The sequence below is a fragment of the Anser cygnoides genome, chromosome 5 (assembly GCF_040182565.1).
Source record: "Anser cygnoides isolate HZ-2024a breed goose chromosome 5, Taihu_goose_T2T_genome, whole genome shotgun sequence".
Taxonomy (NCBI): domain Eukaryota; kingdom Metazoa; phylum Chordata; class Aves; order Anseriformes; family Anatidae; genus Anser; species Anser cygnoides.
Genome location: NC_089877.1, coordinates 37,284,910 through 37,304,362, shown reverse-complemented (window position 1 = coordinate 37,304,362; position 19,453 = coordinate 37,284,910). Strand labels below are relative to the sequence as shown.

The following is a 19,453-nucleotide window of genomic DNA, read 5'->3' as shown; positions in this document are numbered from 1 at the left end:
GTACCGAAAGACTCTCTGTAAGCAAACACTGACTATGCTGCATGAGGAAGGTTTTGGGGGGAAAAAATGGGTGAAATAGCCAAAGGCATGTCAGGAAGCAGCATGAAAAGGTGGGGAAGGGGCAACAGGGAGTGGGGATCAGCAGCCATGATACACACAATTTTGGAGTCTGGACAAGGCAGATCCAAGGCCATACCAGGAAGTTGACCCTATGGGACAGGGTCCAGGTCAGCAGGGCGCCCAGCGGGGGCCCTTCCCCAGACACCCGCTCAGCTGCAATGCCCATGCAACCTGGCCAGGCCAGCGCTCACCTGGGCTTGAAAGCTGCTTCAGTACAGAAGTGGGAGAGCTACCTCTTGGCAAAGGTGCATTGGGGGAGCCGCACAGAGGCATCTTCATCTTTACCACAAACCGTGTCCCAGAAGGCTGAAGCTTCCCGATAGCTGCTCCTTCTGATGAGGGGGCCAGCACTGAGCAAAGGCAGCTAAATGGGGGTGAAAGAGAAGAGTGTGCCCTGTGCCCTGCCACCACCCTCAGAAAGGCTTTAATTCTGACATTACCTAAATTTCAAGTGCTGGATCTTGCAGCATAGAAACGTTGCCTAACTACAGGCTGCTTGTGTGCACATATGCGTGCTTAAAAACAAGCGTGACTGTCAGCAGATACTGATCATCAGTGTATTATAAGCTGCATCCAACTTGTAGGTTCCTGCTACGTGAGGTTACAAGTTCAATACTAGCTGCCTAGAAATGCCTTCTACCAGTATAAGCAGTATCCAAATTACAAGCGATAGTGTCATATTATCACAGCTGTCAACAGCGCAAAGGACTGGGAGTGAGGGGGCTGATTTCTACCTCTCTCATTTCAGGAAGGGATGTCTCATCCCAACAGGATCTAATTAAAAAGAAGGGGGGACTGACCAGTTTTATTTCCGAGACGAATACGGTTCAGCTCTCTGTAATGAAACAGCACATACTTGGGCACTGCTTCAACAACAGTTGATACACACTGTTAGCTTATGTAGGCTGCTGAAGTCTTGCTCCTCCTGTATGCTGTGTTTACTCATCATCCTCCCCCAATAACCTACTTCCTTTTCTTTAGAAACTTCTGTTCCTGCTTTTGGTTTCTTAGAGATGGACATGATGAAAGAGTGCTTATACCCCGAAGTCAATTAGCCTCTCGTATGCTTTCTTTTCTGTGTCCTCCCCAACTGTGCCCACGCATGGTTCTCGTTTTGCTCCCTTTGATGTGTTAAACTTGGGGTAGAAACATCTCAAATTAGAGTCCTACAACCAGCACCCAATGTCTAGAGACCACAGACTGCCCACAAGACCTGTTACTGTGCTACAGGACATCCAGAAACAAACTGTAGGATTTCTTCCCTGGCAAAAAGAAGGATTTGCAGTGTAACCAAAGGCAACAACCAGGTCATTTGTTATGTACAACAAGCACAATTTGGAGTTTGAGCAGCCTGCTGGTAGCCATTTCAAAGACATTTTACTAGCATATTGGTTTTCCCACCATTTCAATACAAGGGGTATTATCTTTGCCCCTGATATCTCAACAGGTTCAGAGGTACAGTTTGCTCCCTAGCACCCCGATCCCCCCTCGCTATCCCCACTCACTCCAAGGAGCTGTTTCACAGCTCAGATTTGTTCCATGACATGCTAAGCATCCCAGATGAAATCTGCTGCCCCACTAAGTGGCTGCCAAGGTTTTGTGCTGCCTCAGTCACACCACACAAGTGGTTTACCACAGGCTGCCCTCTGTCTAGGGGTGAATGTCTATCTCACAGCACAAGAAACCCTTCCCCATCTGTGCCTGATGTAAGGAATGCCTCTCCTATCTACAAACCCACAAGAATTAACCAATTCACTCGGAGAAGAAAGGGACGAGACCCCACAACCCAGCTTTTGTCCAATTTATAACCCATTCATGACCAAAAGGGAATACTGTATTCATAAAACACAGGAAGTTGTGCGAGGGAAGCTTTTTTCCTCCAGCTCTCATTTTTGACAGTTCATGGGCAGAAGTGAATCCTGGTAGAGACAGATGCGGTGGGGCACTATGTTCACTTCCTGCATGCACCTGGCAACTGAGAAAGATTTACTTATTTTTTTTTAAAGAAACCATTGCCAGAAGTCCTAACCCCATCGAGATCCTTTAATATTAGCTTTGTACAAATACACAATGTCCTATGGTATTTACAACCTCCAGATCACAAAACATAACCAGTGCAAGACAGAGGAGGAATGTGCAGAGAAGATGCGAGGGGAAGAAACTGGAGGAGAAGATTATTTTGACCAGTGGTCATGTGAAACCTTGGCTTGGTTTCAGAAGCTATGGCTCAGAGACTTGCCCCAGGAGCTCGGATAGCTTTACCCATGTACATGGGAGTTTGTGAAACTCAATCAAGTAAGCTGCCAGAGCACAGCTGGAAATCAGAACCTTTTCAGATGCTGACAGTTTGTTCAGCTGACAGAAGGAAAGACATCACATCATGTCTTGCTTCCTTGTAGCCTGCAAAGACAAGCATGAAAACGGATTTACATAGTTCTGGAAACATCCTGTCCACCCTCCAGCTCAGGCGAGCAGCTCCCCTGCCCTCAGACAAACCTTGACAGCACAAAGTCCTAAAAGATCTCAGTCATTAACTTAAACCTCAGACCTCCAGTAGGATTTCAGAAGTCCTACAGCATCCCTAGATGACAGAGCAGCAAGTCCTTACTTTGGTAGAGCAAATATTAAGAGACCATTACTCAATGGTAATTACTCAGGGAAAGTGAAGTTTGATTATCTCTTATCTTTTCCAAATTTTTCTGCAGTAGACAAAACATTCAGCTAACCAGGTTAATACTGCAAATCTTAGGCTACCATTGCTTCAAAGTTCATTTCAACCATCTTAGGACAGCAGTGACAAATACTGCACGCAACAAAACTCCAAATAAACCTCAGCACGAGGTACCTAGTTTCTTTTTGACATCTATTTTTTTTTCAGGACAACCTCAGATTTCTTTCCTGCAGCCAGCTTTGCACACACAGGAGTACAGGGGGTCACCCCATCATCTGCAGCAACTGGTCTTTGGCAGAGCTGGACATCGCAACTGACTATTCTTATTATCTTTACGAGGAGCTGGAAAATAAATAAATAGTAGCAACTGTTTCAGGTGATGTAAAGGGCCTTAAAGGTAGGCACTGGAACAAGCACAGTGCACACTGCTCACAGGCCAAAGCAGAAAGGCACTGCACAGAATTTGTGTACAAGCAAAACCTGTAGGGCACAGTGAAGGACATCGGGCATGACCTCCTGCCTAACAGCACAGCCAGCGCGACAGCTTTGCCAGGATGGAGCAGGGACTGCTTTGTGAATCACAAAGAATTGCCATTGCCAAACAGCAGTACCTTCCTGCAAGTCAAAAACAAAACAGGGCAAGTGAAACAAAAGATTTCTTTTTTTTTTTTTTTTGGCTGCTTAAACTTTTAGAAATTTAAAAGAGAACTACTTTATTTGCAACTCTGTGATGAAATCCTAACCATAGAGACCTAGGAGTCGTTACCAAGAGACTGCTGGGGTGAAGAAGAGGGAAAGCATACTCCGTAGTCAATAATTACCAGCTCTGGCCTTCTGTTCACTTCTCCTGCAGCATACGCTTCCCTGACTGAACCAGGAAATCAACAAATGAATTTAAAAGTACGAAGACTGAGTCAGAAGACAATAGTTAAATACCAGTTAAACCACATACCGTAGGTCTGTCTTGTAGTACTGGGAAATGAGTACTACTCAAGGCGGTTCCAGATATTGCATCCACCTGCAAATATTTGCTGCTGGCTACAGCTCAACACATACTCTCACTAGCAGTGCCAGTACTTTGCAAAATATTGCAGGCAAGAAAGAAAAAGAAAGTTTGCTTAACATAGAGTACAATAAACTCATTATATACTTTAATCATCAAAAGCATATATAGCCTGGTTGAACGGATTTTTTTAAGCACGTTATGTGATTACAAAGTTAGCTAAGGATACCTGCTTTTTTCAAGCATTTTAGGCTTTCAGTTTCATGAATATAGAGTCAAATTATTAGCTTCTTTAATGTGGATCTTTTTCTCTGAGCGCGTAGCAGAAATCAGAAATTACAGTGTCACAAAGGAATCGGGCACATGCTCACAATAAAAGCACAGGAGCAATTACACTTCCATTACATAGTCTCAAATCCACGTATAAATACCCTGTGTTAAGGCATTTGTATTTTAGATCGACTACCTTCCAGCAATAATGAAAAACCATTCCAGCTGGAGAAAGAAACAAGATAAAAATGCTCTGACATGGTGCTGGAGGACATTGGCCATTTAAGTCTTATCTCACAAGAAATAGCTAAACACTTTATAACAGTATCTCATCTGTAATTGTTAAGCTGGAAAAGAAGCCTTTTTCCAAATGGATTCAAGGCATTGAATTTTTTATATGCTGTTAGCTGCCTAGCTTCTCTAGTTCTAAGCATCTCCTAAAAACATTAACATCACCAAATGCAAGTCCTTGATAAAAGTTATAGACAAAGGAAAGTTGGTTTTTTTTCTTTAATAGACACAAAGGAGCGTATTGTCAAGATTTATTAAATACATAATTACCTGCATTGTTACAGAGATTAAAGGACAAAGGGCCAACAGATCTAATTCCAGATTGTACAGCCTTGTCATTCTCCATAATTATGATTTAAAATTGAACTTGAGTTAACACATTCATAATACCAGTGTCTACAAATGTTTTGCATGCACTCAAAAACAGTTTATTTTGATGTGCATGTGACAATACATTTAATTTATATGTATTATGATTGATCATTCCAGTAAACACGCTCAATTTAATAAAATGTGCTTTTTCAGTTGGTTGTAAGAGTAGTTTCAAAACTAGTACAAGGTTCTTTAGAAACAATAACTAGCTAGTCTGTTAGCCACATCAGAAAAATTGCAAAACAAACTCACACAAAAATCTTCCCCCTTTTCTCCTTCTATCTCAGAAATACTTCCAGAAATAGAACTTCACACTGCAGAGATACTGAAAAAAGAAAAGGAAAGTATTTTGATTCTGCAGATGCTAATGTTATCTACCTCATGTGAGAGTATCTTGGTCTCCTTTCGCCAGCTGTCAGATACATCTATTGGAAATTGTGCTTAAACACCAGGCCTGCATCTGTGGTGCCCGCAGTACACCAGCTAAAAAGGCCAGATCCTGACCTCAACGACAGGTTGGTTATTTCCCCTGGTACCCAGCTGCGCGGAACTATACCATGGAGGTGAATTCCCCTCACAAAGAATTATGCAAACTGAACCAAAGACATTGAACTTCCCCAAAGAAAGAGCTATTTCTTTTCATTTTTTTCCCCTCAGTTTTGTTGAAGACACACTTTTACAAAAAACATGAGAAGGAAACTGCCTACACCTCTTGTATTTCTCCTTTACAAGAAATATTAATCTATAAAAGGTGAAGCCATCAAAGACATCAGTTAATAATGCACAGCCTACTTCACACACACAAAAAAAGGCACTGGAATCATGACTACAGCAAAAAAATTATTTATTTTTCTTATTGGTATTGAGCTCCAAGTCTACTATCAGAAGTGGCTGATCCTGCAAGTAGACTGAAAGAACACTAAGACCTAGAAAATTTAATTCACATGGCAGAAAAGCCATGCCCTGTCAAAAATTCCCCAAATTCAAATTTGGTTGTAAATGAGCGATTATATGCGCAGCACCAAGAAAAATTAGATCTCCCATGTTTGCCTTCACTGGAGAAAAGTAATACAACAAAATAAAATTTAATGTCCTAAAAGGACCCTGCCAATTTACCACTGTTCATTCTATTTCCCCCTCATTTTGAGGTATTTATAAGTACATAAAGCTCCCGCAGCATGAGAGAAAACAACCGAGCATAACCACAAAAGAAGGAAAACCCAGGTTGTTGCTAAACTTCCTTACCAACACAACACAATTTTGCATCTGTAAATTTGATGGCTTCCACAAGCACCGTTTTTCCCCTTCAGCCTGGTTTTCATAACAACATCACGTTTTAATGTTAAAAAGTACAGCGAAACCACGGCACACCTAATTCTGTGACAAAACCACTGGTAAGGCTGAGTCAACCTCTCTTGACAGTTCCACACAGCTACTTTCTGCTATGGTGAAACCAACGTGCGTTCCTCCCACCTGCACCCCGAGGCTCATGGTGGGAGCCCCTTTCTCTCTCAGCCAAAGCTCCCTCTTGGTCTCAGAGAGAGGGGCCAGCACACAGGAGCGCTGCCCTTGCCAGGCAGCGCTCCTCTTCACATTTTGGCTGTTGTTGGTGTTGGAGACTACCGGCATCTTCCCTGCCATTTCCACTTCAAAACACATAGGCCACCTCACGCACGGACAGGCAGCAGAGCAAGTTTAGAGGAAGACAAGGATGTGATCCCTCTGAGTTCCAATCAGACAGTAAGCACCAAATCATCTGTCCTTGAGCTGCTATCGATTGCTGTTAGTCATGGTCCAGGTGACACTAACTGAACGAGCTCCCATGGTTTTCCCCTTCGTTCCTCTGGAGCGCAGTATCTTGGGCAAGTTCAAAATTTCAAGTGAATGCTCTGGGATCATAAGGAAATTGCAGGGAAAGCAGGCAGTGAAAAAAAAGCAACCTCCATTTATCTGCAGGGACTGTGCAATTGACACAGCAGGCAAACAAGGGTCAGAGGGAGGCAGCAGGAAGCATGCAGACTGTAACACCGCAGACAGTCCCATGCTTCGCTGTGTACGTAGGCTGGTCTGCCCCAAATCCAAGCTGCACCCTCCTCTGGCCACTGCCCGCTGCCTCGTCGCCTTCGCAGCATGCCCCTGACTCACAAGCCGAGCAGAGTGCTCCCAACCTGATCCTGGGCACCCGTGCTTGTCCCTTACTTCCAGGGAGAGAGTTCATAGACAATCTGATTTGAAAACACAACAGCCTTCAACAAGAAACACTACGAGACTGCATCTGCTCGCCAGGCTACAGTAGACAGGCTGTAATTTACAGCAAAGCTCCAGACCCAGTGCTCAAGCCTTGCCTTGACGATTTTATGGGCTCAGAAGCAGAAGTCTCTTACCTTCAGTAGGGGTGGGGGGAGCTCACACAAATTACTCCTTATATTCCAGCCCTGGCCCATATGGTGCACAGTAAACAGAAAACAGTACTACGGTATGTAGATGGCATTCTCCTGCACACCACAAAACCAAACCAATCAACCAAAAAACCATGAAGTCTTTCCAATAAAGAAAACAAAAAGCCCCAGCATTTTAAAAGAGACAACAACAAAAACGCTGCACGCATTAGGAATTCGCCAATGACATACTAGATACTTCTTTTACTCATTTAGTCTGGCTAAAACTGTACAACACAATTAGAAAAGTCAAAAGTGCACCAACCAAGTGGGAGGTGGAAGAAGAATACAAAAGGGAAGACAAGAGGAGTGCACAGCACTGGGCAGAAGGAGACTTCTTGACACTGACCAGGAGCTTAGAGGTCATCCTTCCAACAGCCCTTCTCCTCCCCACAGCAGGGCTCCTTCAGACATAAGCGTCAGCCCTCTTCCCTGCAAATACCTGCAGGACACAAATCCAAGATCCGTTACAGCCCCACAGGTCTGGTACCCCAGCAGATTCCAATTCTTCTTCCATTCCTTCTTCTGGCTGTAGCCATAGACACAATTTCCTCTATTCTGAGATGCTGGTGAAAGCATAGTTTCCTTTTCTTCCACTGCATTTCTAAAGGTGGAGACAGAGGCTTTCTTATGTGGCCCAGGCTGTCTCAGATAAATTGGAGCGGGAAAAGAGTGACAGTCACACTATGGGTTTCATTAGAAGGGAACAAGGGGTTCTTCCAATGTCCTGGTGGCGACGGGAAAACAACCCTACACACATTCAGTGAGGTTCCAAACACCACCGACATCAGGCAGACGCTATGGCAAGATACGGCTGTTCTCTTGTCTTGCCCTGCCCTTTCCACCAAATGCCCATCAACAGCTCAGAAGATAACTACAAGCCACGAGTTCATTGATCCATCTCTGGTTGGACCGCATGTATGTGTCCATTCCTTGCTGGATTACAGAAATACCTTTCCCACTTAATCTTGGATTTTTTCCTGGAATTTTGGATTAATAGCCCCAGGGGGCCTGTTTATGTGCAGATACATTAGGGAACAGCTGGAAAGCGCTTATAGAAAAGCCTTGGTGCTGCTTTCCAGAGCAGTGCATCTGTTTTGTTCTTCTTTTCCTGCACATGCCTGATCACTCTTTCCCCCCAGCAGTTGCTTTCTAACGTCTCACACGCTAGCACATGCTCACCTACACTTAGTTGGCAACCTCCCCCCACAATTAACGTCCTCCTCTGCACAGTCATCTCCTGCTGAAAGGTGATTTCCTACGGATGGCTCCATTTAAGGCAGGTTCTCTGTCACTCTCCCCTTCCTATATAGCAGTAGGCCCTCTCTGCTAAAGAAAATTCAACTAGCTCCTCCTGCGCTCCCATTGACCTTTGATGATGCTCAAGGTATTATCTACATTCAAATTTTGAAGTCTAACAAAAAGCAGTCACATCAGGTTAGCATCCAACTGTGCAGAGACTTACTGGCTCAATAGCTTTGCTCATATCAGAAATCTTCTTTTAAGCAAGAAAAAAACCCAAGCAAACAGATGACTTGAGATAGTTTCATACCTACGAACACCAAATTTCCAGTTCCCAACCACTCTCTGACACTGCTGAAATGCTCACTCCATGATATCCTGTAATTGTAGTAGGAAGACGGAACTGCACAAATTAAAATTATATGGATTAGTAAAAATCGGCTCCACATAATAAATAATTTTAAAACAGTAACAATTTCTCTCTCTCATACTTCGCAACTCCAACCAAAAAAAAATGACATGCCATGAAAATCCTCAACAAAGACTTGCATGTAGCTCACATAATTGAGGAAGTACTAATAATAGCGTGGCTGTTTGCACAGACAACATTTCCACTGTGGGCCTGAATTCTGATCTCAAATACGCAGAAGAAGATATTTTGTTGTGTGTTGCTGGCTGTGGACTAAAATCCAAGTACTGGAAACCAACTGAGTGTGCTGCAATACGCAGTCGCTGTGCACATCTGTGGCGCCTTGAAAACAAAGCATTTATCGAGCGCTGCAGAAGGTGTTCGCAGCGTCTGTTCTCATTTTGAACATACAGAAGCTCTTGAAATAAGACTAAATTGTGGTTTAGTAAAAGAATGAAGGCATTTGCGTTACAGCATCAACCATCAGTCACCACAGAAAATAATGCATCCTGACAGATGAGAAGTATATCTCCAAGCTCCTCTGACACAAGGAAACACAGCCCACAGCCACAGCTTCCCTTCCGGCTCTCCATGGCGTAACTCCAGGCATGCTCAGGTCTCTGGACCAGTGATGCCAAACTGGGGTATCTATCTAATGGTGGTTGCTAAAGGCTTCATCCAGAGGTGGCTTTACAGTAGCAGCTAGGTAGCCTCACATTTCTCAAGCTTTATTATATTTTAAAGCTCTTAAGGAGCCGTGCATAGATTTACACCAAAATATTTACTAAATCTTTTTGTAAACAGTACTTACTTTGAACATCTTTTTTCTTTCATGTGACAAATAGAATAATTTTATTAACTAAAATTTAGGGTACCATGCAAGAATCAACAAGGATGATTAACAATGACCAGTATGTAGCAGAAATTAACCGACATGCAACATACACACGCAGCAAGCCCATATTTTAAACATGATGGTGCTTCGTTTAAACTCCTCAGCTCAAAATTCACATCAGCAATTAAGTCATAATCCTACATAATCGACTCAGGCAGCATCAGTAGGAGTTCTGTGCAGGGAATAAGCTGTAAGAACAGGCTATTAGGTCCACATAAAAGGCATTTGTAATTCTAAGCACCAAAACAACCACACAAACACAGGAGCTTACAAGTCTATTACTTTTGAGTAGTGGATGTTATGCTGTTGTATCACTAACAGGATCCTTCTCAAACCACCAGCTCCCATAAAAACACAAAACAAGGTCCCTTTGTCCCGTTTTTAAAACAAAAGAAAGCCAACCTTGCCCGCTATTTTGTAATTTGTTAAGAAAAAAAAATAGGGAAGATGCTTATCCTTGAGTAAAAGGCACCATAGAAAGATCATATGCCTGTCACACCACCAAGGAGCTGCCGTGACACAGCCGTTCCACAGCTCGGGATGCTTCCCGGCCCTCGCGTGTGTTGGGGCCGACAATGCTGCCTGTGTTAGGAGCGCCGTGCCTTGTCCGACCCCACAGCCGTTGTCTCAGAGGCAACGTGGAGACCGGATCCTGCCAAGCTGCTTCCACCCAACTCGCTGTCCTCCCTCTTGCAGGCTGGCAGGGAGACTGCAGACAAGGGGCCATAGTTTCTTACCAGCACCACACGAAGCCCAGCTCATGGCACGTGCCCGATGGTCCCACCAGCTGCTGCCTCCTTCATCCTTCAGCTGGATAACTCACCAGGCAGCCCCAGGCCACATCCCTGTACCCGCACACATGCCACACCACGAACAACAGTGGCCAGCACTGACATCTGCCTTAACCTGTGCCAAGAATTCACCACACAGAGCCAAACTGTTCCCTACTAGATGCCATCCTTATTTTTAGAGAACAAAACCACGTCAATGGTACTTGGAACAGGCAGCAAGACTAATTATGCACAGAGCAATCATTCCCTCCAAGTAAGGCTTTATTTCACATCCTTATTATTGGCATTAATGGGTTACACAAATCCAACACACATTTTTCACACGTTACCCCCCCTAACCACCACAAGCAGCCGTACTGAAACTTAGCTATTTCAAACAAGCGAATGATTTTCACAGGGACTCAGTTCCCATTCCCCCACCTCTCTCAGGAGATCAAGCAGGCCCTCCCAACGTTCAAAACTCCACAAGGTACTGACCAGCACCAGTCAAGAGAGCTGGTGAACCCAGAGTCCTGGCACAAGGTCCTGGTGAACCCAGAGTCCTGGCATACCTCACTGGTAAGGGTCATGTCACAACCGAGACTGTCAAAAATTGCAGTCTTCAGCATTGTCAAACCATGACTCCCAGCCTTGGTACAACAGCAAAAGGAGATGGAATTACAGAAACACATGTACCCAAAACTGAATACATAAAACATACAAAGAGGATGAGGCAGAGATTTACAATAACCGTTGGCTGTAATCACAAACTGGTACCAATGTAAGATAAGGAAAAAACAGTTAAACAATAGGTGGTGTAATTCTGCTCTGTGACCCTCAGGGTGGGCCTGAAACACAAGCCAGGGGAACCATCAGCACAGGTTACTGAGCACCTTGGTCCATACCAACACATGCTCACGCTTCTGTAGGAGAAACGGTTGAAGTAGAGCAGCCAAGCAAGTATTTCTGGAAGCAAAAGTTCAGCAAGCCCCCAGACATGACAGTTCTCAGCAGTCATGTAGCATACCTATGGAAATGTTAGAGAATCATCAGCCAAGAGAAGAATGGGGTGAAAGTCTATGCCAGCCAGCGATGGGTGGATCACCTGGCAAGGGATTACAATTTACATCACCCAAAGGTGTTCTTGGAAGAACATCCTGCATCATGCTCGGGTGTAGAGGGAGGTAAGCTTGAAACGCAACTGTGCCAACAGTGGCCTCCAGTTGACCCACGGCCGTACACCACCAGGTCCGTTCTGTCCACGCCACAGCAGGGTTTTACTGCCCAGTAACCACATCGCTCCTGAAGCCTGGGACCCAGCAGGCGACGCGCATCGCTGGCGTGGGAGAAGTGCAAATAACGCATTACTAATTAACCAGCAGTGACACAACGAGGGCAAGCTACCATACACAGCAGGGGGGACTGGAACCATCCCTCAGGTAGCTTTAACCGAGGCAAGCACCCGGGGCACCCTCACGCCCAGCTGTCCCGCGGGCTCCCGCCTCCGGTGCCAGCCGGCAGCCACCCCCCAGAGCTGAGCCCCCCAGAAGGGGGCAGCCCCCAGGACCCCGGCAGGGGACCGAGCCCTGCTGGGGGGACAAAGGCCGGCCGGGAGGCCCCAGCCGCACACCTGCCCTGGGCCTCCCCACGGGGCAGGTGCGGCGGACGGGCTGCGCCCCGGCGGGCGACCCCCGCCCCGCGTCTCGCCTCACCTCGGCAGGCAGCAGGAGCAGCAGCAGCAGGAGGAGGAGGAGGAGGCAAGGCAGGAGCCGCGGCAGCCGCCTCATGGTGGCGGAGAGCGCTCCCGGCGCGCAGCCGGCCGCTCAGCCCGACGCCGCCTCCCCCGGAGCCATGGCCCCGCGCCGCCCGCCCCGGCGCCGCCCTCCCGGCCGCCGCTCCCCCTAGCGCTGCGCACGGGAGGAGCCCGAGGGGAGCCCTGAGCGGGGCTCGGCACGGCACGGCACGGCTCCCCCCGCCCCTTACATGGCCGTGCTGCGGCGCGGGGAGGCTGCGGCTGGCGCTTCCCCGCCTCCCCCCCACCCGCTCCCTGCCACCCCTCGCCCCCCCCCCCGGCGGCCCCGTCCCTCTCCTCGTCTGCTCCGCTGAACGCCCTGGCCCTATAACCTCCCCTGCTGCCCCTTAAGGCGTCCCCTCAGCCGGGAGAAGTGAAAGGGCCGAGCGAGGTGAGCTTACACACCGCGTCTTTAATTACGGGAGCACGGGCAGGCTTGGTTTTCCCAAAGGTTGGGAGCTCACAGGTTTGCAGTTGGCCCGTCTTCCCCTCAAAACACACGCACAGCGTTATGGAAGCAGGTATTTCCCCGGGAGTTCATGGGGAGACTCCCAAGAATAAGGGCATGTGCATGGCTAAGGGTTTGAGGGGCTGAGAATTAGAGCTAGATAACGAGGCTGCTCATCCCTTCCTATCAGTAAGGCTTGGAGGAAATCGATAATTACTTCATGAAACTACTTAATCATTAGGGCACATTCAAGTAAGAAAATAAGCACTGTACAAAACCCCTTAATAAAATAATCTTTTCTATACTTTCCATTCTGTGCAAGGCACCTGAGAATTATTTTCCAGTTGAAGGCTCTTCCTGGTAAGCCACATGACTGCCAGGAGTTTCACTGGTTGCAGTGAAGTTAATGCTGGGGTAACTTCTGCAGATCAAACCCTACAATTTGGAAATCACACCTCTGACTCAAGCTCCTTGTTGCAGCTCCCTGTGCCTGCAGAGAGCCCTGGTGGCTCTAAGATGCCAAAACGCAGCTCCTGCCTGGGCAGGGTTTCACTTGCATCTAAACACAACCAACCACCTTCACCGCGGCACATCAGGGTTATGCTGCACAACTGCACTTGAGCAGTTGTACTTGGCCATCCTCAGTTCCAGCTCACAGCAAGAACATCGTGGTGTTTTCAGTTGTGCCCTTTCCAGTACAACAGTCTAACAGCTAATCCAGCCAGCCTTAAAATTCAGTGGGAATATCTCCACTGATTCAAGCAGCAGTGGCATCGAGAGAGCAAGAAATGGGATTCTGACCTGTTCAAATTTACAAGAATCTTGAAGCTGGTGTTGCCATTCCCAAACTCACGTTATTCCCAGACTCTCAAATTCACTCATTTTTCTTTCCTCAGTAGGCCATAGAACCCATCTTAGAAGTAGCAAGTATTGTATATCTTCAGGTATTTTACTCCATTGCTCCAGAAAGCAACCAGCCAGCTGTATTGTCACTACAGGAAGTTAAAACTCTTTCACAAAAGCATGTCTGTCTGGATCCATCATAGCTGAAGGGGCTTTCCACGTACAGGCTATGCAGAATCTATGATAATTACTTTCACATAATACTTGTGGCTGAATCTTCACAACTGCTCGTATGTCAATTACCTGAAACAAGAGGCCTGTGAGGTTCTGGGAGGTAGTCACAACTCTGGAACATCCACAGTAGTAAGAAACTGTATGAATCCTGTGAAATTTACATGTAGCAAAACAGTATTTCTAGGTCTGTAGGACAGAACTGCCTTAATGCAGATCTTTGATTGTAGGTATCATTAGTGGCATTGTCATCAGCAGTTGCCTATATAGTGAGGTTAAACTGGCACAGAAGGCATAGGAGGATCATTACTGTTTCAGGGTACAACACCCAGTGACTGTTACCAGACCTCAAAGGACTAGCTCCTTTCCAGAGATATTTCTTGTGTGCTATAAGTATGCCATCAGTGCCATAACACCAGCTACACTGAAGTGACCTATCAGGATTCACTGACATTTGAATAAGCTCAGATATACTGAAGATGGCCACAGTAGGAAGTGCCAAGAAACACATGGCACTAAGAATGTAATACTTTGTAACATAAAACAGAGGTGCAATTTCCACTTGATTCATTGAAAAAAAAATGATAGCAAACTTCTTTTTGTATGTACAGACTCTGATGAAACATTCATCTCCCCAAGATCGTTTAAAATTCTTGGGTGAATATTCCAAAATAGGCTATTCTGATTAGATTTTGAGAGGCAAGTGGAGAAAGAATGGTAAGTGTACCTCATAGTTTCTTTGGATCAGTGACTCTTCTCTATAGCACGCTGTCATTGAACGCTAGCCATGCAGACCACAGGGAAGAGCTGGATGACAACAAGCTGTGATTCACGCCAGAATCTGGGACTTAGCATGCTGAAAACCAAAGAAACAAAAAATTAAAGCCCAGATTTTTAAACAGTCTTCCAGGTGTTAATTGTTCAGCAGCAATAACCATCTCAACACAAATAATTTCCAGGAATTAGAGGCTCAAGGTTGCATTTCAGGCTACAGGCTCTTCACAGCTTGTTACTAATCTGCTGGAAATTCCCTGAATGACAACTGCGGTTGCCTAATTGTTTCTGTAGGTAAATTGTGTTTATTCTACAGGCTTATATTAAAGCTATATGCGTGACAGGATTATAAAACCGGGTAGGTGTTGCTCCTGGGCTAAAGCTTCCACTGTACTTTCATCTGAAAGTTAATTTGTGCATCTGAGTCATAAAACCTCTTCAAAAGGAAGCATCAGAGAGAAGTGTTTCCACATCCTTATAATCAAGTTTTTGAACAAGAGACCTAAGTTTAAAAGTGGCCTTGGGCTCTTGCTCACAAATCCAGGAGGAATGTGCAGGCATACTACTTATGGGCGATCTAGTTTGTACAGTAAGGTGTACTATTGATGCTCCAGGCAGAGAGAAAGGGGAGACTGCAAAAATATACAGTAATCCAAAGCAGTCCAATTCAGAGCAGTCACCCTGGCCGATAACATCAGTCTTCCACTGAGACTGGCAATTAAATAGTTTCTAAAAAAATCAGTATGGCTATATTTAACTGCATACCACAGCCAGCCTCAATCACAATAGCATATTCTCATTAGTTATTCACAGTTTCATTCATCAGCTCAATGCAGTGTCAGCCAAAAGAGGCTTCACATTGTTGAGCATCATCAGGAAGGGTGTTGAGAACAATGCAGAGAACATCATTTTGCCAGTACATAAAATCCAGGTACACCCACATCCTGACTAATGTGCAGTTCTGGTCTCAGCATCACAAGAAGGACATAATGGACTTGGTAGGGAAGGCACTGAGAAGGGCAGTTAAAATGACATAGATGATAGCACAGCTGTCTTACAGAGAGACTTAAAAAGGTAAGATTTTTCAATTGAGTGGAGATGGCTACCCAAAAATAGGATGAAGAGCTTTTCTTCATTAAATCCAACCTAGAACTAAAACCACACACCAAAACTAGTACAACATTGGCTTAGAACAGATGCAATAAGTTGGTTTTTTTTACATAACAGGCAGCAAACATAGCAATCTGTAGTCACAGCAGGTTTTAAAGGCAAATGGCATAAGCAGTTCCAAAGAGAAGGGTGACAAATCCAAGGACATGTCCATAAACAGGAAGAAGGCAGAGATGAGTCCACAACATCCCAAATCAAAGACTGCATATGTTAGTCATGGACCTGAGATGGCGGTCAGGTTTCTTTGCTTTTCTTAAACACAATCTCCTAATGCTGCTGGAGACAGGACACTGGGCTGGATAGATTTATCTGTGGCCTCCCCTATAGAGCATTCCTTAGTTGCTTACAGCAGCGATGTCCAAAACAGGGCCTTGCTGTACCAAAGTGTTGTATAAGCACTCAGCAAAAAATGAGTGTTAGCATCAGCTTGCCATTTAAATAGGCGAGACAGGACAATAGGTGAGGAAAGTGTACGTTACTATTGTCATTAATAAGAGAGGAAGCACTCAGTGATATGATTTCAGACTGGGATCCAAAAAGCACTGTGTGTTCTTGCTTGCCATTGCAAGTTCACAGATTCAGACAAGACAGGACCTATGTGACTCACACTGAATGACAAACGGCCTTCTGTCCGGTCCATCGTTGCTCAGTGCCCTGAAGCAATGTAAGTCCGAAGTGCTCCTTCTGCTTGACATTGCTCTGACTCTTATTTACGCCACTTTATCAGACCCCTAAAGGGTCCTTCAGGATTCCATATACCACTGAACTCAGATACATCTCTTGGGAACAACTCGGAAAGCAGGACTCCAGTCCCTTTTATATTGCAACAGAGGAATACGGGGAGAATAAACTAAAACATACATCACCATAATGTACAGTGTTGTCCTGGGAACAAATGCAGTTCTACTGCTTTTAAGATTATCTTGGAAGAAAAGATTAACTAAAAGAAGATTGACTAAAGGTATTCACAGGAGAAGGTTTTTATATATATACACATGTCCACACACAAATAGTAACAAAACAGAACAAAAATTGGTACGTAATTTGGTTCAGATGTTCTCAGATCAAATGGAAGATCACAGCACACAGTTCAGTCTGTCTGCCCAGCCTCAGAGACGTAGCAAACACTGGACATGAAATTAGAAATCATCCTCGAGACCAGAGCAGTGCATGGAAAGGATAATGCTACACTCATTAAAAGGTTATAGAGGTGAATGTCTTCATGAGTGCTGTGGATCTTCCTGGGGTGTCTAGCTGCGGGCAGAAAATGAAGAATTTGCAGCAAATGCTACACTCAGCAGCAGCTTTGGTTAAAAAAAAAAAAAGTAGAACACCTTCTATTTAGTACTGCACCTGGGATAGTTCTACTGTTATAACAGATGCTGGAATGTCTCTGAAGTTGGATGTGGATCTAACCTGGTTTCTGCTCACATAAGTTCTCCACAGTCTGTAGCTGCCAGAGCTACTGGCTGAGGACTGCTATGTAGTATTGTAACTCCTAAGCAGCACATTTTCTTGCTTTTTCTTATGTTCCTCACAAGGAATAAAAGGTGTACTGAGCTGCTGGCATGACCATCTTTAAGTTGGATGGTGAAATTTGACCAAATAGGACATTCAAAGGCAATGTCACTTTCTGAAAGAGGAAAGTTAACTTCTGTGTCCCGGTTAGGCCAGGTTTGGGATGGTTTTCTTTTGACTGAGGGAGAGGAGAAAGACAGTTTTAGTTGCTTTTTATTGCCATGGTGGAGGCTAGAAAAGAGAACAAACTGAATACAAGCTTTTGTCTTCTTTTTTTGACCTGACTTTCAACAAGACTTCAAAGTGCAATAACTGAAAATGACTTTCGGAGGCAGGAAACACCTTCAGTCAATCTATTACACTCATTCAGCGGCCAGTTTCCTGAGTGGGAGGGAAGGTGGGCAGGGAGGATATCTTTTACATAATAATTGAGGGGAAAATATGCATTAAAAACCCACAGAATAACACACTCCAAAGCATCTGCAGCACCTGAGCTACTCCCAACACAACAGAATATTTTTGTAAGTGACTCAAGTTCAAACAGGCATCAGTCTTATAAGCAGGCTGTCTTCTATGCAGCAACAAATGGGCTTAGCTTCAATGGGTGTAGGGAAGAAGTCCTGGCCCTATAGCCTGCCTCATGAATGCCATCCCGTGTACTCACTAGGCTTCACACAGGAATAATGTCATGGATTGCAAAGGACTACTAGCACAATAAACATAGAGTTTTACTCAGACAGGAGAGCGATGTTCATGACAGACAATCTCTGTAGGGATTAGCAAAGGGCACAACCGTATCTCAGCAGCCCATAAATAAGGGACAGGTCTGAGGTAGCATATAGAGCAAAAAGCAGCAGGGACTGACACGAGTCTGGAAAATACTGGGAGAATCTGGGAGCCTGTGCAGCCAGTAGAAAGATTTCCCCTTCTCCCCCACCTTACAAGCTTTTTTTCCTCATCTCCCTGCTTACTAAAATAAAATGCATAGATTTTTTTAGCATGTAGAACTTGAGCGGAATCACTTTCACCTATTCTAAGTCTCTGAGAAAAACTGTTTCCAAAAAAAAAAAAGACACCATACAATATAAACGGAATAACATCAGAATAATTTCTAAAGCTGTGCTACAAAGCTTCACAATTGCTGAGTCTGCTCTACTGAACAAGTGAAGTCACCTGGCTGATGTGAACTAGCAGGTGTGGATATGACTGGGGACCTCTGTCATAGGACAGTAAAAAAGGCAGTGGCTGAATAGTCTATGCTGTCCAGAAGTACCATCTGCCACGATGTCCTACAATGATCCTGCCATCTCTAAAAACTAAGGCCTTAAACTTGTCTACAACACCATGGCTCTGTGACACCGCTTGCCAAAATGGCTGGTAACTAACAGAACCAAGATTCCCAAATGTAAGGACCATAGTCTCTAGCCATAGATGACTGCTCAAATCCCAAAGTGGCAAATATCAATGTATTAAAGAAGGAACAAGTTAAAGAAATTAAAAAGCAAATATATTGATTTTTTGTTTTGACAAAATGATCAAGCCTCCTTTTCCCCTATTTTCAACATTGTGAATTGAGTGGCAGAGGGCTACTGTTAGGGGTTAGGGCTAGGCTAACCAGGCTTTCATGATGTCTTCTGTTCATCCCCCCAAGAAATAAAAATAATAGGCAGAAATTATGCAAGATTGCAGATGTTTTTCAAGGGTGATACATATCAGCTAGATTAGGAAAGAACAGTTGGTGGATGTCCTAGGTGACTAGTTTTCAGAGTCAATCAACTCTTGCTCCACTGCAGAGATTGCCCCTAAAAGTGATGTGGACACATCCTCTTGTATTCATTTCACACACAGTATTGAAGCATGAATTTTTTCTATAGCAATCTACATTTGATAATACTGTAATAAAGCAGGAAAAACAGTAAGTTAAGCAATAAAAATACTGGCTGGAATACAACTGTCCTGTTTTACATATAACCAGCACAAATGCCAGCTTTAAGCTGGACATCTCTTGCCTTTTCCAAAGGTATACAAGAAGTGTCAGAAAGGCAAAAAGCAAAGAAGTTAAGTCTGAGTCCCTGGAGTCTTGGTATTCAGCACAAGGAGAGACTGAGACCATCCTGAGCCTCTTTTTGGCTACCAGGTGCTATTTACTGGACTCAAACCAGTGTGATTGAATTGGGATAGTTTCAAGAATTTTGG

The 19,453-nt window shown here is 44.8% G+C and overlaps 1 protein-coding gene across 6 annotated transcripts in view; it reads right to left on the bottom strand.

Moving 5' to 3' along the window:
* PTPRJ (protein tyrosine phosphatase receptor type J) overlaps window positions 1-19,453 on the bottom strand; it is a 123,763-nt gene that overhangs the window by 60,819 nt on the left and 43,491 nt on the right. For 4 of the 6 annotated variants that reach the window (XM_066998906.1, XM_066998908.1, XM_066998905.1 and 1 more), the window contains one exon: window positions 14,523-14,651. In XM_066998906.1, coding sequence (XP_066855007.1) covers window positions 14,523-14,570 — 48 coding nt within the window. In that variant the 5' untranslated portion in view covers window positions 14,571-14,651. Of the gene's footprint in view, window positions 1-11,508; window positions 11,818-12,193; window positions 12,362-14,522; window positions 14,652-19,453 lie in introns of those variants that run through there. The other 2 variants (XM_066998910.1, XM_066998904.1) reach the window with 2 other exon arrangements.